This window comes from Xenopus tropicalis, chromosome 8 (genome assembly GCF_000004195.4).
Source record: "Xenopus tropicalis strain Nigerian chromosome 8, UCB_Xtro_10.0, whole genome shotgun sequence".
Classification (NCBI taxonomy): Eukaryota; Metazoa; Chordata; class Amphibia; order Anura; family Pipidae; genus Xenopus; species Xenopus tropicalis.
This window is the reverse complement of record NC_030684.2, coordinates 37,728,575-37,750,488: the sequence shown is the minus strand read 5'-3', so window position 1 is coordinate 37,750,488 and position 21,914 is coordinate 37,728,575. Positions and strand designations below refer to the sequence as shown.

Genomic DNA, 21,914 nt, shown 5'->3' with positions numbered 1-21,914 from the left:
TTGGAATAACGTATTTAATTATTAATGGAAGAATCTTAAATGTTGTTTAATGACACGTCGCTATGCAGTGCAATAAATAATGCAAGACTAAGATAGATTGTAAGCAATGGTACACGCTATAAGTGCTACATTCTACATACTGTAGTAGTACAGTGATCCATAGAAAGGACATGATACAGTGCGGGTGAAGGCACACCTACATGGTTAAGATCTTTACTTTAGCATAGTTGTATTTCATAAGGGATTTTTAAGGAACGCATTTTTCTACTAAATGCACTTCATCTTATAACATATATATATATATGACAGTATAGAAATTTGTGTTTAAAATCACCAAAATGCACTTGCATTACAACATGCATATAAATGCAATAGATGTGTGTTTTGTGATGTATTCAGCTTTCATTTCAATAGACGCATATTAATACGCCTAATTGTAAGGCGTATTAGAGGCAGGCCTAAAAAAGTAGATTCTCAGGTGCTGTGCTATGAAAAATAGTTGTGTATGCTGCGATATGAGGTGACAAAAAAGTAATGCACTCTAAAGCTGTACCCTAATACGCAGAGGTGACACACTCAGTGCATCTGTTACCTGAATTACTAGAATGAGACATTATTGGTACAGTGAAGAGAAAAGATTTTGCAAGCAACCCTCAGACACAAGAGTACCTGTAGCACATAACTAGGAAACCGATTATGCCTACTATCCATAGGGAAGGTATGTTGGTACCCAAACCAGGTAGTTATTTCTGAATTCCTGACTTGGGGGCAAGTTTTGGCTGAATAAAAATAAGATTTACTACCAAATAAAGCCCCCTGTAAGCTGATAGTGTGCATAAAGGCTGCTTATAGCCAATATTAGCCCTTATTTGGCACCTCCATGAACTTTTATGGTGCTTGTGTTGCTCTCTGAGTCTTTTTACATTTGACTGTGGCTCACAAGTAAGAAAGGCTGGGGATCCCTGCAGTATGGCATCATTTCTGGTTGGTCCTCCCTGTGACATGCAAATATAAATAATTTTACTGGTACAAATGTTACCACAACATATGGATCTTCAGCAGCCCCTCTTAATATTCTGTCCACCCACTCTACAATATTCCAGAACCCTCCTACTAGATAAACAGCACTGTGGTCCTGGCAACCTTATCCATCTTTGTAATAATTACATTGCCAACTTGCCTCAATACATGCCAGCTGAGACCTTTTCTTAACGAGAACTTCACTTAGATTAGCTAATCTGTTCAGATGAACTAGCTGTCCAACTGTCCTACTATGACACTATGGGACATAGTCTATGTGGGGTCGTTAGGAGAACATTAGAGCTTATTTACAAAATAAAAGTAACATTCTGTGTTCTTGGACTCCACAAAATCATTCTAATGACTAATTAATATAATGGAACAAAACTTTTAGCAGAGTCTAGGTATGACATAGTGTGCTTATCCTCAGTACATAATGGCACATTGACCAACTGTGTACAGTGTCATAGTGGTCCCATACACATGTATGTATGTATGTATGTATAACTTTATTTATAAAGCGCCACAAGGGTACGCAGTGCTGTACAATCTTACAGAATACAAAATTACACACAGGGAGGACAAGTGATATAATAAGTAAATACAATAAATATATATATATATATATAAGTGCCATGTGGTATGAGACACAGTAGGGGGGTCCCTGCCCCGTAGAGCTTACAATCTAAGTATGGTATGGTACAACACATGCTTAGATATAAAGCCACTGGGACTCACTGCATATAGTAATATTGAAACCCCTCCAAGTGCCCAGTGACCCCCAAAATATTATGGTACAGAGACCCACAGCATGTTATGGCTCAGTTACCATCTCATGTAATAGCACAGTGGCTCTTGTCACCAGTTGTTAATGGCATGGTGATCCTAATCTTATAGTACATCATGGTTACAATAGCTCTGATGTCAAATGATGCTGGGAGTTGCAATTTAGCAGCACCTGTATGACTGTAGCTTTCTGTGGATGCTGGGAATTTGTAGGATTGCAGTATAGACTGTATATCCCTTTAAATTTAGGGTAGATGGTTTCTTGTCAAACATAATCATATTAAAACCATAACTAGTATTTTGGTAACAGTATCAATGGGACCTGGCATTTTTTTGTTATATGTATATGTTTGCAAGCTACAATAACATTTAAAACTGAAAGTAATGGACAGCTTGTTCTGAACTGACCCACCAAATATCAAAGTGAGTGACTATTATTATTTTGTTTTCTCATGAACATTTAACGCAGAGCTATAAAATATAAACTTCCTAGCGCAGCATGGGAACAAGTAGCTATGTTGTGCCACTGAGCTGTGCTAAAGCACCGGTTGCCTTATAAGAGACGAGAAATCTGCATGACAGCCAGCATGGACTGTCACTATGGAGCTGTGTTGTATAACAAGGATCTAAAATGAATGGCAGGCAGTGAGATACTGCGGGGAGAGCATCATATATGTGAGACATAACTAGATTCCTCCTATTTGCATAGAGAATATCCTTGTGGTGAGAATATCCGTGTGGTGGGTACCAGTGCAGGGGGATGCTTCTTTTCTGAGCCCTGATGCTAGCATATGGGAGGAGGAGGGGGAGGGATGAGTAGTGTGCAAGGAGGGGGATTCAGGCAGGCGCAGTGGAAACAGAAGGTCCAGCATCTCTCATCTCTCTCAGCTCAGCACAAGGTAGGCCCTTCGCACAGTTTCTCCTCATCTCTCTTCACTGGGTACCACTCTTGTCTTAAACAGCATCCTTGCATCTTTCTCTCAACAGACACCATTCTTTCTTCTCATAACCCTGAGCTCCTCTTCCTCCTCACCTATCACCTGTCACCCATACTCCCTTCTGTCAGTCTTCTGTGGGTGTCAGTCACTTCTAGTTCTAGGCAATTCCCTATCATTCTAATATGAGAGACAGTGCAAGATATATATATAGCTGTGTGCATACACATATATTAGTGGCTGGTGTGTTTCTTATATAACATTACAGTATTTGTCAGTATGTTCAAATATTTGTTGCTATTTATTGTTTTAAAGTGCCAAGATATTCTGCAGCTCTGAATATAAAGGAGCTGGTTTATGTGTATCTTAGCAGCTGTGTATATTTTCACAGCCTAAAGGGGATATAAACCAAAAATTTCATTTGTACTTAATGAAAGAAAATATCCTTTTAATCAACTTTCCAATATTTTCCAGGGTTTTAAAGTTATTTGCATGTGTAAATGCTGTTGACAGATGTATTTACTGGTCCTTTTCTATTCTTTCTATTTTTCTCTGCTGGTTCTGACCATATATAAATATATATTGAAATAATATATCAGTAGGCAACAGGTGAACGGACCTGTAAAGAATACCATGCATTGTGTGAATTGGAGTATTGGCTGGGGCACAGCTGGCTTCTGCTACATTGTTTCAAAAGTTAGAACGAGCAGTGCAGAAAACGAGCAGCTACAGTTCCAATAATAGTTACAAATCTTTAACACCATCGAATACTTTTTATTTATATGTACTGGTTCTCTAGAATTACTTCTACACTTCATCTTAGAAAGCAAATTTCTGATTTTGGTTACTGCACTGTGTAAAATAAAAGTACCCCAATATGTAATACAGGGCATAAATTCTGCCCAGATGCAGTAACCATAGCAACCAATAAGATGTTGGCATTCACACAGGTGACCAGTTAATGCTACTGCTAATTGCTTGTTGTAAGTGAATAGACCTGTAGCAAACTTTGCATCATAACATGGTATTCCTACACAAAATGTTGTCCATCACAGGAAATGCTGAGAGAAAATGAATCCAATTTTGTTAAAAGATTGGTTGGTTTCTTGCACAAACACCAGCACTTTAATGCCATGTAAAATATGTGTGGTTAAAAGTAATGATTTTATGTGAAAGTGCGGAAAAAATAGGTGTTAAACTGAAAAGGCTTTTCACACATTTAGACCACTATTCAAGCAGCAAATTCTTTGCCCCCTGAATGTAACCAATTTATTTCAATGACATACCCAGGTTTAGACCAGTGTAAAATAATAGCAATATTTTATTTTGCATCTATGAATATAACTCCATTTATTTTACACCAACTTTATGCTTTATACTGATCCCTGGGGTAAAATATTTGACAAACTTCACTAGAGTGTATATAAAATCTTCTTATATAGAAAGATGTGCAGGCTTAATTAAGGTTAATTAAATTAAATTAAGGTTAATTAAGGCCTGCCCTAGGCCAGGAGCCCTTAGCAACCAATCAGAACTTTGCTTTTATTGGTTACTGTGAGTACCAGAGATGTGATGTTAGGAGGGCAGGGCTATGGCTTGGCGATTGGCAATCGCCCGATCACCTCATTGATTTTGGAAAGCTGGGTAGGCAAACACTTTTACAGAATGTGATTCGAAAAATATGTTACAGGTGCTTTTTATCTGGTTGCAAGTTTAACTGAATTACAGTCTAGAACTGGTGGTGTTTACCCTTTGGTAGTCACCTCATCATATATAAACCCTGCATACTGCATGGCTAGAGTCACTGACATACCTGTGGAATCTTGTAAAAAGCAAGAGTTAAAATCTGTTGAACCAGAAAAGGATCAGTAATGGATCTTTGTACTTAATTCTTCATTCATTATACATTGAAAAATTGCTGCAATTTCATCGCAAACTGAAGACATATAATCTTTATCAATACCTGCAAGGTCACTACAAGGAATGCTCAAGGGAGCCCTTTACTCTCAGTATGCAAGTGACACAAAGTATCAGCGAAAAGCCTTGCCCAGGGAATAGGCGATGGCTGATTCAGAAGATAAATCATTGTTAATGACATCTCCATAAACTGACCTTGTGATAAAATGGTGACCTTTTTCCAGCTCTGCTAGTATTTTGCTGTACACAATACATTTGTTCATCCCAAGCACAGGGTAGTGGTAGGTGGCTATGAGGAAAGGTAACAGAGAGAGTATACACTTCACCCTGATATTTGGGTCAAGTAACTTAAGGCCCCCCTCAAATAGCTTGAGAAGATTCAACAGCTTCTTTTATGGGCTGGGAGTGAGATTTCAGTGTGTAGGGAGAGAGAGGCACCCAAGCAATGTTACATATAATAAATCAGGCACTAACCCAATAATTATGTGTATAAAAAATATATCAAGAGTGTCCATGTAGTGCAAATGGGATTCACCCTCTTTCCTCTAATTTCCTTTTGGCCATATGTGCAAGAATAAGCTTTTGTGCACCACGTTCATTGATAGGTGGGTCAGAATGTGTACTATGTGTTTTCAAAACTAAATTCATTGTGCACAGTACTATTTATTCTGTGTTCTGACCTCAAAATGTGTGTGCTCACAAAATGGAAAGGTATGAAAAGATATGGTCCCCATGGACCACATGGACCGAAAGCCAACACATTCAACAACCAACCCAACACATAGAATGAACTGTACACCAAATAATCAGAAGACGACTTGATCTAAAAATGGACAATCCCAGAAAACAAACCCAGACATCAGGTTCAGAACAAAAAGGAAAAATACATTTATAACAATGACTAGGCAAGCGTCCAACCCCCCCTCCCCCTCCTCTCACCCTCTATCTGGTCTCAACTTCACTCTCTTTCTTTATCTTCCTTCCTTCCATGTTTCATATGTAACTGACTATGTTATAAAACAAACAATAAAAACAAAAATGTGTGTGCTCACAGCACATTGCAACTGAAGGCTCCTTCCTAAGATGTCAACTGCAGGGGGCACCCAATGGGTGTCAATTTAGGAAAAGAATTCAGCGAAATCCAGCAGTGGGGCTGAGAAGGAGCAGGTACCACTGTCTGTTTTGGTTTGTACACTATCATAGGCCCTATGCAGTTATGTCAAAACTAACAGAATTTATGTAGCTTATTCAAATACTGCCTAAAACGGTGATCCCCAACAAGTGGTTTGTGAGCAACACGTTCACCACCCCCTTTGATGTTGCTCCCAATGGTCTTAAAGATGGCGCCCGTTTTTACATTTCTGGCTTGGAAGTTTGGAAGCACAGAGACACAGTTTTACTCCAAGCAGAACCTCCTGCAGCCCAGCAGTCCTCATGGGGCTACCAAATAGCCAATCACAGCCCTTATTTGGCCTCCCAAAAGAACTTTTTCATGCTTGTGTGGCTCACCACTAATTTTTACACCTGCATGTGGCTCACAATTACAAACGGTTGGGGATCTCTGGGCTAGAAACGTATGTAACCTGCGTATCATGCAAAAGACAATGCAGAGAAGCTTGACAGGGGCAAGCAGAGGCAAAAATCAAGGTAAATTCCACTGTCCCTCAGTGAACTGGCTGAATTATTTAACATTATTAACTATTTATTTTAATTATTTCTTATTATTTATATATTTATTGATCTGTTTACTGAATGATAAGAGCATCTCCTGCATGAACCTTTCATCAGGGTAATGGCTGTTGTTTTGGCCCTACAGCAACATCATTGGGCCCCAACACTTATGTAATTTACATTACTCATGCAGAAACATACACTGCATTTAAAGAAACTTATGTAACTTACATATGAACTCCATTGACCCCCCCCCATTAAAAGACTTATTTATTAGCACATTCACTATTTTTACTGTTTTTATGAACTATAGTTATTGGGCTTCACAGCAAGATTATTGGGATTATTGGGTATCTATTGTAGCAAAATTGTTTCCCCATCCTTGGTGCAGTATAATAGAGCCCATATTCTAGTCTGGGATAATAATACTATTTTAGAGAGAAAACATTCTCCTTGCTCAGTTATTATAAGTATGCATGTGATGTCAGATGGGAAGAGGAGTTGATCAATCCTGTGTCACATGTATGTGCATGATGAGTGAGCTGGGACACTCCCTATTACGTGTATGCTTAACGTCCCATCATGGCCACCTGAATAAGGAGCTCCCTCCCATTGCAGAGGGAATAGTGCTCACTAGGAGTATTTTCTGTCCAATAGTATTGTTTCCCCCAACCAGAGTGCAGGCTATATTAGCTCACACCTCCAGTGGGGGCAACAATTTTGCAACAATAGATATTTGTGACACAAATAACAATAATAGATACCTCTAAAAAGAAGTAGATTTTCGTATATTGCAATGCTTTATTTTTGTTTGTCATGATTCAAGGGGATATAAACCCAAACATAAAATTACGTAAAATTCTAAGCTGCTTTCCAATATACATGGATTGAAAATTATTAGTGGTTTTAATTTTAATTGTAAATGTAACTGCAGTTGAAAGCTGTTTTGTTTGTCCCGTTCTGCTCTCTCCTTCACTTCCTTCATTCTTATCAGAACCAACAGTGCAGAGAATAGCATGGGACAGGCTGAAACAGGCATGCTGCTTCCAACAAGTTACAGTGATAAATATTGTAAACAGCTTAGAAATACTTTTCTTTCAATATGTAAACTTTTATTAGCTTTTTATAGCTTTGACACCCCATGTGTATATATATATATTTACCATTTCCTTTATTGACATTGTGTTATTAATCTAAATAGTAAATCTGGTTTGTCTCAAGGTTTGGCCGAAACCTTCTAAAAAAGGCAAGATTTGAGCAAAAGTCATGCAATCCTCAGGTTTGGATTTGGTAGATCCCTTAAAATGACTTGCATCAGTCTGTCAGGACACACATGAAGTGGATTTGCCTTGGAAATGTGAACGTATGTATTACCTTTCAGAGCACCCACAACATGGAGCGCATTGGCAGAGTGTGCTTTTGGCCATAAGCTGGAAAATAGCACCTGACCCAGGCCCAAAATGGTGCTTAAGATCACAGTTACTTCTGACTTTGTGCCTCTCTCCTTATAGCATTGCAGGCCTCTCTGGCAGCTGCTGCCTGACACATGTTATATTCTATCTTGTCTTCTGCAACTCACAGCCTGGTTACATGTTGCTGTGTTTGTGAGAGAAGAAAGGGAGAATATGGTTCTGCTTGAGTGCTGGGAGAAAAGCTCTGTGTGTGAGTGTGCCTTATTGTGCATTATGGGAGTAGCTTGGCTATATATGGTTGCCACCAAGGAAAACCATCAAATCTGAGCTATTTTGTATTTATCCTGTTAGGAAGGTAGAGGAAGGAAGGTAGAGTAAATTAGTGGCTGGCCATCCATCTACATACATTTTTTCATGTAGACCAAGTATTTTGTGTGCTGCAGGTACCACACTGAAAACCTTTCCTGCCCACCCACATAAACATTCAGAAATGAGAAACCTCTAGGGAGGCTACGGTCCCCTGGTTCTGAACCCTACAATATACAACAAGTAGACTATTTGCACTTTTCAGTGGGGAGAGACACATAAGTGACTCCTTGCTTTTAATATATATCAGGTGTTACAATTTTATTTTTATTTTATATGGGGGTGGGAATTTTTTTAAGAGGCACAATGAGACATTCTGGCTATAAATGGAACTTAGGTGAAACTGTTGGGTACCTGCTTCCACCTGGAATATACGTCCTTCTGGCAAGAGGCAAATGGGAGGCACTATCACTTTATATGATAGCAGAGACATACTGAGATATATTTGTGTATTTAGACATAGATTTTCCTTTGAGGACCATACCTGCATTTGAGATTTCAGATTATCTGTTTTACGCTATACATGGTAACTATTTTGCTTTTTCCCCACCAAGTGGCAAGCTCTGCTGCTTTTTTCTTTCATCTGTACTGCAGAGCTAACACTGGTGCCAGTAGTAAAGGGAAATTAGATGACCTGCTACGAGTATTGAACCTGTGCCCCTATGAATAACTGATATGTTATTATTGTGTTATGTATAGTGCACTACATTTGTATTATTTACACACTCTCAGAGTTATGTAAGCTGTGAGTGCCTTGCTGGGTTTTGCCAATGAATTCATTTCCTACAGACTTAATATTGGCATTGGCACCTAGTTATTGATGCAGGCTTAGTCTAGGAAAACAGGTTGCTTTTGGCTGATAACTTTAAATCTCCTTGGAACTTTTAACTCCCTTGAAAAAATTTGCCCATGTTGCCTAGGTGGTACTTTTTACTTCACAATCACATTTAAATCAATAAAAAACATATTTATAGTCTGACGCACAGAATAAGCACAAAAAATAAGTGTTTTCCTAAATGAATGGCTGAATTGTGTTTTGATCTATACGCCCCTAAGTAGATGGCTCGTCATACCAGTGTTCCTAGAGGAATTCCCCTTTTGTGATGGTGGGGGATGTTGTACCCTGGCAGCTTCAGTAAGTGATGTAGGATGAAGATATAGGAGAATTGTATTCCTTCTATGCTGCATCCTTTAATAGCGTTTGCAACAATAATGACTCGGTGACATTCAGGATACGAGGACTGTAGTCAACAGAGGATGGCAACAGTGAGGGACGCAAGGACTGCATTCTTTCCTTCTCGTAACACATTCCAAGACAAAATACAAAGCCCCCTACACAATCTACCCACACTGTAGCATACACAGACCCAACAAGCCTTTCCTAGGACTTCATAGTGCCTATTGAAGATAGGGTTACTATTATTCTGAGCTGCATTAAAAACCTTCTGTTTAGTAGGGTGGGGGGGCAGGTTGATTAAAGATAAAGGGCCTGATTCACTAAAGGGCGATAAAAATGATTGCACGCTTTTTTGCGTTAAAAAACGCAAAATAATTTGCGCGCGTGCGAAAAATCGCCATTTTCGCATGGGTTATTTCTCGCACTAGTTTTACCGCATGCGTTAATTTCTGCGCTGAAAAGAATACGATCGCATGATTCACTATAACTTTTGCGCGCTAAATATCGCATTCAGCTATGCGAAAATTAACACCTACTACAGGCAGGCGAAAAATTATACAAAAGTACAGTAAATGATTTTTTGCAATAAAATATGGACTTACAGTGTTATTTATTCAAGTCTGTGTTTCCCCTAGAGTGACGCAGCCACCAGTTTGCAGCGAAATGTTCATTTTTAATACAGTAATTTTCTGCAAGTATTGGCGTGTATGGCTAACATGGCGTGCGTTCATTTGCGCGACTATTTATATTTGGCTACAAGTGATGAAATGTTTCGCCAGGCATGGATTCACAGCAAATTTTTGGACGTGCGTTGAATTTTTTCGCGGCGGATTTTTTCATGCGTTTCGCAAAACAATCCGCCAATGGCAAAACGCATGAAAAAATTTGCCACGCAAAAATTCACCGCACATCCAAAAATTGATACAAGTGTCAAAAAATAATAGTCACGGCAACAATTTTTTTGCCCGCACAACATTTTTGCCGTTTCGTGGATCTTTCGAAAGATTTGCTAATTTTTCACTAAAGAAACCAGAACACATTTGCTCATCACTAGCGGCTACTATTTATAAGCATCTACTATTTATATGCTACCATTTATATGTGGCTAATATTTATATACACCATTTATATGCGGCGACAATTTTTATACACTATTTCTATGCTACCATTCATATGCGGTGACTATTCGCGTAATTTAGCACATGTACCAGCAAATACCGCATTGAAATAGTCTTCGCGAGTTAAATAACGCATGCAATATCGCGCGTAAAAAAGCGCGAGTATGCTTATAGGGAATCGTGCGAAAAATCGACAAAATTAAGACGCGGTAAAAATTTTAGCGCACAATAAAAATAGCGCACGTTTTATCGCCCTTTAGTGAATCAGGCCCATAGTGTGTAGCAAGTCTTAGAAATTCTATATATAGTAAAACAGATAGGTAATAGACAATGATGATTTCCCTATTCAGAAAAATTTGCTCCTGTCCAGGTATCTTTCTACTTCTCCAACACTGCCTTTTTAGCTATCCAGGCTTGCACATGAGAAATGTAGTAAAATTAGAAAATGTTACTACTTTGCATATGCAAGGCTAGAGGTCTGAAACAGCTGCAAGGGAACCTTGAAAAATATAGGTGCGCATCTTTTACGCATATACATCTCCCAAGGTGTTAATATTTTCCTGTATTAATTGTAGTAAATTATACCAAGAGAATACTTTGCATAAAGGAAAGTGCCCCATGTGCCAATAAATCATACCACTTCACGTAAATTCATTATAGGACATAAGGATCACCATAAAAAAGAGTATAAGGTGGCGCCAGCCAGCCTGAAACAATGCAAGCCATTCACAGACCCTTAGCTCTGTAAAGGGCCACCTTTAAACTACAAATCTGAGAAACTAAGGAATTTTAACAAAATGGAAATAATTATTCTTATATTTCCATAATACACAGGAGGGAAATAATGACACTTTAAAGGAGAAGGAAAGCTTTATCAGTAAAAAGAAACACCTCGGTAAAAAGAAACACCACATTTCTTTCCTTTTATTCTGTATACATGACCTTCTGTGTCATTTCTTTCCTTTTATTCTGTATACATGACCTTCTGTGTCAGCCTTCCTTGTCTCAGAAAAATCCTTCAGGGCATGGCATGAGTCTGCTCAGTTTGCTCATCTTTCCTTTCTTCCCCTCCTTTTTGCTCTCTCCCCCTCCTTTCTCTGCTCTCCCTCCCTCCCTTCTGCTCTTTCCCCTCCCTTCTGCTCTTTCCCCTCCCATCTCTGCTGTGTAATCTGAGCTTTACAAGTATAAAATCACTCAGGTTTGGTAAGCATTCTGCAGAATAAATATAGCATTCTAGCTTGTTCTATTGTGGCTAATCTATTGGCAATAAAATTCCTTTACATAGTTACATAGTTACATAGGGTTGAAAAAAGTTCAACCCATCCAAGTAAACCCAGCAAACACAACCCACACCTACCAATCTATACACTGACATACATAAACTATATGTACAACCACTATGTAAACTGCAAATATTGACCATGTTTAATAAAAAGAAGTTACAAAAAAAACCAAAACTATATATACAACCACTAGTACTAACTGTAGATATTAGTATCACAATAGCCTTGGATATTCTGCTTGTTCAAAAACTCATCCAGGCCCCTCTTAAAGGCATTAACAGAATCTGCCATTACCACATCTCTAGGAAGGGCATTCCACAACCTCACTGCCCTCACTGTGAAAAACCCCCTACGCTGCTTCAAATGGAAGCTCCATTCCTCTAATCTAAAGGGGTGACCTCTGGTGCGTTGATTGTTTTTATGGGAAAAAAGAACACCCCCCATCTGCCTATAATCCCCTCTAATGTACTTGTACAGAGTAATCATGTCCCCTCGCAAGCGCCTCTTTTCCAGAGAAAACAACTCCAACCTTGACAGTCTCACCTCATAGTTTAAATCTTCCATCCCCTTTACCAGTTTAGTTGCACGTCTCTGCACTCTCTCCAGCTCATTAATATCCTTCTTAAGGACTGGAGCCAAAACTGCACTGCATACTCAAGGTGAGGCCTTACCAGGGACCTATAAAGAGGCAAAATTTTCATCCCTTGAGTCAATGCCCTTTTTTATACAAGACAGCACTTTATTTGCTTTAGTAGCCACAGAATGACACTGCCTGGAATTAGACAACTTGTTATCTAAAAAAAACCCTAATTACCTACAAAAACTTCTCCTTTAACCTGTTCATATTTCTATTATTTTGCATGTGACTGTTGGCCCAGGGCCCCCTAAATTCCATACCGGGCAAAAATCATTCTAAGACCTTGCAGTTTTTATACTGCTTATTTAATGTAATTTCCTGAAGACTTATCCTGTGTGTAAAGCTGTATAGGGCTCATTAAATGTCTTCCAGGGACATAACAGGATTAGAATGGTCCCCAGCAAAAACAAAGCAGTATCTGTAATTTTAGTTGGTCTTAGTTGGACTGGTCCTTGGTGAGCCCACTTCCCCCTGATCCCCTAACAGTCACAGGGTCTGCACCACTGGGCTCATGTACTATTATGGTTGCCACCTGGCTGGCCGGCAGTGATATAATTAATAGGAAATTAACATAAAATGATAGAAAGGTTGGTACTATGAGAGCTATAGGGTGCAAGATTGGGCCCTGTACAGCCCACACACAATATGCTTGAAACTCTGTCCACGGCAAGTCTAGACTGCACTTTACTCCTTGTGCTATAAGCAACAGGTATAAGGTGGCAAGGTGCATTGTGGGGAGAAAAATGCATGGTGCTTTGCTCCTTGGGGCCCTGTTGCAAATAAGCCATTATTTCCTCTGATTTAGTGTTTTAATGATTTTTTCCCTGTAAAGTAGAGAACCTCAAACCTACAGCACTACCACAATTGTTGGTTCCAGGACTTTAGCTATACACCCTGTCAGGGGCTACAGAAGACAAAGCTTATACTAGGTCCTGCCAGCCTACAAGAAAGATCAGAATGGAAGGGTATTTTAGGGGGGCACCCTCAGGTTGCAAGGTGTACACCTGGTACTTTGCACTTTATTCAAACTATGTAATTACTGAGTGGAAAAGGAGTACAATTTTAAGATTGGTCTGCCATATAGTTTATCTTCCTAGGATTATTGGGAAATACCACATTCTACAGCTCTTGGCAGAGAAAAAAAGAGAAATAAGGAGAAAGGGAATATATACCATTTACAATATATATAATAAGGTATGACAATGCGTAATTTATTCGATTTGCTTGGCAATATATGTTTGTTTCTTCCAGATGACCCAGGGTCTTCCCACGTGACCTTCTGTTCAGATGCATCCAATGGTAATGCAGGATGGGGCTCACTGCCTACTGACTGACCAATGGCACCATAGTAGTACTGCCACTTCTGACTCCACCAATCAGCTGTCACAGGTACATTGGTGCTATGCAGGATCACACTGTCAGACAACAGCAATGGGACAAAGAGACTAAGACAAACAGGGATATGGTATGCCGTTTATCATGATTATTTAATTATTTCCACTCAAGCTATTTTGTCAAGGCCATTAGAATTGAACATCTTCTGTGAGGTCATGTGTGAATCCCAGCAGGGCCAATGTCAAGAGAAAATACCAGGAGGGTGAGCTACAAGTGGCACTGTCTACCGTGATACCTTGCACTGTTTTTACTACTAATATTGGAGGTAGTGTGGGTAATATTGATAAGATAGTGAAACTTAAATAAAAGTGTTCCTGAGTTTAGCTGCAAGAACCATGTGGAGCTTCAATTTATTAAGCTCTAAACTGTACATCACTGCTGTGGTGTTGGCAAGGAAAAATCATCCTCATCTCACTATATGTGCCAATATGCTGCAAGAGATCAGTATCATATTCAGCCCCCCACCTCATTCCTTACTCAGCTTAGCAAGCAGTTTGCTTGGGGCTGCTTTTCGTAGCCCTTGAATACTTTTCAATATCTCCAATCTACTGATATTGTGCTCACCGGCTGGGTTTTAAAGCATACCTAGACCAGTTGCTGATCAGATCCCAGCTATAGACCGGCTTCACCGATATTGGTGCAGAACTGGTTAGTTGTTGGGATCTGATCAATAACAGCCCTCCTGATCAGAACACCTTGCATTACACTGATGAGTCCCAATAAGGGCAAAACTGGTCTGAAGTTAGAATCAGATTAGCAACTACCAGTGAATAAGCTTTAGCCTATAGGGTATTCCGTAAAAATGGATTTCAGGATTAAAACTGTGTTTCCTTACTATACTGAGAGCTTGGGGAGGAGGTAATGCACAGAGGGATGACAGAGGAATGTGCCCAGACAAAGCTTGGTTTCTTTAGGAAAGGGCACATGAGTTATATTCCGCCCGGTGACATTCCTTTGGGGGCTGAGGGAGGAGGGGGTAAGCTGAGTGACCGTACTCCCTGCAAACAGCCCTACCCATGTCACACTGTCCCAGAGTCGTTGTTTCGCCTTTTCTCCATCACCTGCCAACTGGATTCTTTGCTTTCTCTGATGCACCTGTCCCTCCTCTTCATGTCCAATATTTTCCATTCTGTCCTTCCCCATCTCTAGCCTCCACATCTTTTTCTCCATTGCTGTCTTCCTATCCTGCTGTTGAGTCTCCTCTCTTTCCTTGGGGGCTTGGTCTCCAATGCCCCTATGTCTCCTTCCATGGCCTCTCCACTATAGCAGGCAGCAGTCTGGTTATACAGGTGAGATCTTGTGTCTCTCTACTAACAACCATTGACTTGAAATGATATTGTGCCATTAGACTATATGGAACTATGGGTAACTGCTTTTTCATAATTGGATATTTTTTTTAATTTGACCCCTATTCACTTGCTGCCTCCCTCATAGTCTGATACCTCTGCTCATTGCCTCCCTCCCTAATAGTATGATACATCTGCTCAGTGCCTCCCTCCCTAATAGTATGATACCTCTGCTCATTGCCTCCCTCCCTAATACTCTGATACCTCTGCTCATTGCCTCCCTCCCTCATAGTCTGATACCTCTGCTCAGTGCCTCCCTCCCTCATAGTCTGATACCTCTGCTCAGTGCCTCCCTCCCTCATAGTCTGATACCTCTGCTCAGTGCCTCCCTCCCTCATAGTCTGATACCTCTGCTCATTGCCTCCCTCCCTAATAGTATGATACATCTGCTCAGTGCCTCCCTCCCTAATAGTATGATACCTCTGCTCATTGCCTCCCTCCCTAATAGTCTGATACCTCTGCTCATTGCCTCCCTCCGTAATACTCTGATACCTCTGCTCAGTGCCTCCCTCCCTCATAGTCTGATACCTCTGCTCAGTGCCTCCCTCCCTCATAGTCTGATACCTCTGCTCAGTGCCTCCCTCCCTCATAGTCTGATACCTCTGCTCAGTGCCTCCCTCCCTCATAGTCTGATACCTCTGCTCAGTGCCTCCCTCCCTCATAGTCTGATACCTCTGCTCAGTGCCTCCCTCCCTCATAGTCTGATACCTCTGCTCAGTGCCTCCCTTCCTCATAGTCTGATACCTCTGCTCAGTGCCTCCCTCCCTCATAGTCTGATACCTCTGCTCAGTGCCTCCCTCCCTCATAGTCTGATACCTCTGCTCAGTGCCTCCCTCCCTCATAGTCTGATACCTCTGCTCAGTGCCTCCCTTCCTCATAGTCTGATACCTCTGCTCAGTGCCTCCCTCCCTCATAGTCTGATACCTCTGCTCAGTGCCTCCCTCCCTCATAGTCTGATACCTCTGCTCAGTGCCTCCCTCCCTAATAGTCTGATACCTCTGCTCAGTGCCTCCCTCCCTAATAGTCTGATACCTCTGCTCAGTGCCTCCCTCCCTAATAGTCTGATACCTCTGCTCAGTGCCTCCCTCCATAATAGTCTGATACCTCTGCTCAGTGCCTCCCTCCCTAATAGTCTGATACCTCTGCTTTCCTCATATGCCTTTACTTGGCACCTCTGCATTCCACATGTTTTTACTTACACTGTGCTTCCCTGTATTGAAATATGCCTTCATCAAGTGCACCTCCCTAGCACTGATATCTTAAACCTTCTGTTACCCTGATATTATGACATCCTGGGCTTCTTCTGCTGTCCTGCAACCCCCCTGCACTGACTGACACTGACTGGCACTGACTGCCATTCTGTACCTCACACTTACAGTAATACTGTACCTCAGTATTCAGAATCACCTGTTACCTGGGCTGGGTTTGCTTTTATTGTTTAGGGGGGCCTGCAGGGGAAGTTTTGGCCAAATTTTTGTGGGGGGCTTGTACCCCAAACATTATGCCAACGGTTATTTTGATGTCACAAAGTATTTCCTACTCTCTCTGTATTTGATAATTTGCTGTCTGTTTCCCACATAGGCTAACACTGTGCCTGCAAGCATCCTACCACTGCCTACTTGGTCTATGCCTATTATAACACCACTTGTAGTATCATTGTAACCTTCCTACCCTTTACACTGCCAACACTGCACCTGTCCCTAATATTTTAATAACAGTATCCATTGTACCTCTGCATTCCACTGGTGATTCTGTGCTGCATTATATTCTTATAACTCACGTTCTGCTTCTGCCTTAATTCTAATATCATTGACTTGTGCATCTCCCACTTATTCTCTTAATAGTGCACCTTAATACTGCGCCTCAGCACTTCCTAGATTGCACTTTGCTAGTCAAGATGATCATTGCTGGCCACAGAGGAGCCTGTTTTTTGGGTTATTTACACGTATACAGTAGATATATTTCCTTAATATGCATGATAGTAACGCAGTTCTATTTCCAGTCAGCTGACAAATGCAAAAATTAAAAAATGGCCCGACAAGATTACTGGTTTGATTTAAGGCAATCATTCTGGAGCAATATTGTAACCTGCTTTTCCAAAGCCTCCATAAAAAATCACTTATCCAGTTAAGCTAGAACTGCATGAACTTGTTGTTGGGAGGTGAAATGTATTTTTTGTATATTGTTATTTTAGTATGTAACTTACCATTTGGTCAGTAGATGTCAGAAACACCTAGGGGGAGATTTACTAATCCACGAACGGTCCGAAGGCGTTTTTTCGTAATGATCGGTATTTTTGTGACTTTTTCATCTCCGTCGCGACTTTTTTGTATGTCCCACGATTTTTCCGTCGGCGTTGCGACTTTTTCGTATATTTTCCACAACTTTTTTGTCGCCGTCGTGAAAAAAATTGGATTTGTTTTTCCACCATTTACTATCGCTCAATAAGAAAAAAATGAGACAGCGACGAAATAGTCGCGCAAAATCCGATAAAGTCGTGACGGTGACGAAAAAGTCGCGACAAATACGAAAAATCGCGACGGCGACGAAAAAGTCACAGGACACAGGAACTGCAGGTTTAGTTTCTTTTCTGCAGCCCTCAATTCAAATTAGCAGACAAGCTAATTGCTAATCACATCTCCTCCCCGTGAGGCTGTGGATTCTCTTATTTCTTCTGTCCTGGACACCTGTACTCTTTCTGATCCAAAATATCTACAGTGAAGTCCAAGCCCCTTTTTTATGGGACAGAAGAAGAGACATGTACAACTGGATAATATCTTCCAAACACATGTGGACTCTCCAGAACAGTGTTTTCAGCCTTACAGATGCTTCCTCCAGAAGACTACTGACAAGTAGTCAGCAGATGCCTCAGTTTCTCGCCTCTCCAAAAATACAGCCCTTTCAGCGTCAGATGCATCCTCCTTCAAGCGAAAGACAAGAAGCCGGAGGGATTTGTGTCGGGCCACCCAGATCCCACTTCACCATTTCTTCATGTCTCAATTACCCCAGGGCCCCATAAGCACAAGATTCTTTCTGATTGTAGTACAGAATATGTTGGAGCCTTTCATCATCACTCTAGTTCCCAACTTGGACAGATTCGGAGGTCTCTTTTCTTGTTTATGGTTCCAAAAAACAAGTGTCCCTTCGGCCCATCTTAGACCTCTAGTACTTGAAAAAATTCATCCGGCCAGCAAAGTTCAAGATGGAGTCTCTCCACTCGGTCATTGCAGCCATGGCCCTAAAGGAGTCCCTGATTGCGCTGGATGTCAAAGAAGCCAGTCTCCACATTTTCCATCCACACCACAGGACGGAAGGTTTGCCTTCTAAAACCAATATTTCCAAGTCACTTTTCTGCCCCTCAGCTATCATCCCTCAAGGTCTCCATAAAGCTAATGTCCATTCCCCCTGCAGTGATCAGGTCCAGGTGGATCTCCATCACCCCTTGCTTGGACGACCTACTGATCAAGGCCCCATCTTACGATCTACAACTGGCAATGACAATTCTACAGGAGTTTGACTGGAACCTAAAATTCATGAAGGCATCCCTAATACAGAACCAAGTCGTGTCATTTATGGGAATGACCTTTAACACCCAGTTGAAGGGACTGTTACTTCACCATGGACAGCTCCAGTCCCCTGCCTGCCGACTCAGCAGGCAAGATTACATTATACCCAATATCTCCATCTCTATGATTCTGATAATAATGTACTCAGTACATGCCCTTTATTCTCTCAGTAAAGTATGTTTGCCTGTCCCTGTATTTTATTATACTATATACTGTACAAGAGCTGTGCCCTGTGCTACCCTTGGAGTGTTGCAAGGTTTTAACAGGTGTGCAGTCATGTGTACTGTTACTGATATTGAATAGAAATACTGCAATACCTTTTGATCTCTATAATGTGAATGTCCATGTTTTGACTGCACAAAACAGCGAGGACATGCTTGAGGCAATGTGTTTCCCACAGGTTACTTTGGGACTTGGGAAGGGGGATACTGACTGCTGCTTCCATCAGGCACAAAACCCTAACATTATTCAGTAAATTTAAAATGCTTTATTACTATCATAGGTTCCTCCTCTGTGGGGCTTACACACTAAGGGGTGAAAAATAGAATTTGCTGTCCTAAATGTTACAAGTATGATTTTATTTGCATGTAACTTTTTTGGCGCTTAGGGTGGATTTATAACATTTCCACTGCATAAGGGAGGCTTTAACCCTTAAAACATTTATTCTAATCTATTTTCTGGGTTCCTTATTTTAATGACATTGCATTTTTTTTAGGTTCCAGATTCAGAGGAGTCTTCAGCTTCCCAGATACAGCCCGAGATGAATTTATGTTGGAATGAAATTAAGAAGAAATCCCAAAGCCTGCGGTAAAGAGTCCTGTTATTATTATGCCCATGTGCATTTCATAAATAGGGAATAGGTTGTGGTATATTTTTCAAAAAATAAGGCTTGTTTAATTGCCAGAAGCTGTGTGCAAAGTGATTTTCAAAACCAATTTACAATTTTTGTTTTCTACAGTGCAGCATTTGTTTTTAGAATTTCCAAGTTGCGTTTACCATAAATATACCCTATGTGCAGTATCCAGTCCCTCAGTACTGCTCTTCCTTCTTCTGGGCCACTTGACCCTCATTCCTTGTAGGGGCAGTTTTGGCCATATTCATGTACTGGAAGCAAAATCTACTCCATGGGCCTGCTGGTCTGATTAACTGGTGGAATCTGGAACTCTGTGGATACTGACGTTTAGCCTTGGCACCCAGTAGTTTTTTCCCTTTCTTGCTCAAATAGTCAGTTTGCTCACATAAGTTTGGTGCTCCCCAACAATCCTGTGATCAAGGGAAACAAGACAAAGGAAAACTTTGGCCTCCTCTCTAACCTCTGAGTAGCTGGGGGGGGGGGAGGGGAGTGTAACCCTTACAGTTGCACTTAATTAATTAAATTTGTCAGCTATTAGACACCTTGCCAATAGGTGTCACAGTATCATTAGTTCATGTATCAAAAAGCCCTGTGAATATCTAAAAGTGAATAGTTTAAAAGACCCACATTCTCTGTCCCTTGGGAAAGAATGGTGTCTTCCAAAGTATAAGAGGAGAGGAAGATGACTTGTACTTCCTTTCTGGATACAGGGAACTGGTACTGAAAGATAAAAAATATCATTAACCTGCATATGGGGTAAAACCCCTAGGGGAATCTTTTATTAGTTCCTAGGTGGGATTAGCAAGCTTGTGTTGTAGGAATGGATCAGCACCCCCTTAGTGACAGTCAGTGTAGCCAAGCAGCCCAAAGCTCTAACAGGAGGTTAGTGGGTTAGATCCCTGGTTGTACACATGTAGACACCTGGCATCACAGCATAGAGGCCTTGGTGATAAGGAGGATATAGAAAACACCCCCATACTACAAGCAGTGTCCATCATCAGACCTGGTTGTGTGACACCATAGAGCTTTGCTCATTGTTAAAGGTTATATTGATTTATTTCCTGCTGTTTTGGTGTGTGCCTACTAGGTCAGAAGCTATGTGTGTCTCTGCCCATTGTAATCATAACAGAGGGACCAGTGGGTATTTTCTGCTTGTACTTATCATGTTTTAGGGGGCAATATTATAGAAGTAGCAAGGTTTGGACCATTTCTAGTAGCAACTAGTTCATAACAAACAATCAGTGATTACCATTTACTGGTTACCAGTTTGAAAGTAAATATTTCGTTGGTTGCTGTGGGTTACAAGAACTTGTGTTGTCCTTTCTCTAATTATTTATTCTTTATTACTTATCTACTGTCCTTTCCCCGTCTGCTCTTCTCATATACTACCTATACAACTAGGGCTCGTCTTGAAGCATTTTCTGACCCCACTCTCAAGCTTCACCCACCCCTCCAGGAAATCATTGATTGGCTTGGACAGAAGGACGAGGAGCTGTCAGCGCAATTACCTCTAAGGGGGGATTTGTCTAGTGTTCAACAAGCCAAAGACAAACATGTGGTAAGTGAAATAGTTCCAGAGATTAATGAACCTATACAGATGTAAACTTTTGGTTCCTTTAGAAATTCCCACTTTTCTCTTTTATTTCCTGTACAGCCAATGCTAAACATGTCTTTGTACCAAACCTGTTTCACTTCTGTGTTTCCCTCTTTCTCCAATGTATCCAGTCAATTTTTTCTTTCATTATTTTTTTCTCTGCTAACAGACTTTCATGGAAGAGGTGAAGTCACGGGGTCCATACATATACTCAGTTTTGGAGTCTGCTCAGACCTTCCTCACTCAGCACCCTTTTAGTGATGAAGAAGAGGATGCCACACAGGGCAAGGGTAAGCAAGCCAGTATGTTTTCCTTATATACAGAAGCTCCAACTACAATGACAATATTCATATATTTGTTAATATATCTGAAAGAATGTTCAATGCAGTTAGCATTCCTTCCCAATCAGTATCTATCAAATTAGTAACACTCCAGTATTGTGGCCAGCGCCGGATTTCTAAATGACGCGCCCCGAGGCCGCCCCCATTCGGCGCCCCCTACCGCCCCCACCCGCAGTACGAGCGCGCATGCGCAAACCACCTCCTCCTCCCCTGCCGCCGCGCTGACGCGCATGCGCATGCGCCAAAGTTAAAACTCCCATACGGAGCAGTGGGGAGAGGTCCCCATTGCTCCGTATGGGAGCAAAATTTTAAAAATTTGCGTGCGGCGGGGCGGCATGCCGCCCCTATGTTTATGCCGCCCTAGGCCCGGGCCTTTGTGGCCTCGCCACAAATCCGGGCCTGATTGTGGCTAAACTATACCTCAGTTCAACATTATATTAGTAAAGGCACAATTACTACACCTTCTATTGTGACTACTAACAAACTGAGTACTATTT

The 21,914-nt window shown here is 41.0% G+C and overlaps 1 protein-coding gene across 4 annotated transcripts in view; it reads left to right on the top strand.

Annotated features, from left to right (window-relative positions):
- Window positions 1-2,637: 2,637 nt before the first annotated feature.
- drp2 (dystrophin related protein 2) overlaps window positions 2,638-21,914 on the top strand; it is a 43,775-nt gene continuing 24,498 nt past the window's right edge. Inside the window, exons 1-5 of one of the 4 annotated variants that reach the window (XM_012967858.2) lie at window positions 2,638-2,705; window positions 13,574-13,711; window positions 19,345-19,436; window positions 20,884-21,040; window positions 21,246-21,366. In XM_012967858.2, coding sequence (XP_012823312.1) covers window positions 13,610-13,711; window positions 19,345-19,436; window positions 20,884-21,040; window positions 21,246-21,366 — 472 coding nt within the window. In that variant the 5' untranslated portion in view covers window positions 2,638-2,705; window positions 13,574-13,609. 4 annotated transcript variants of the gene reach the window in all.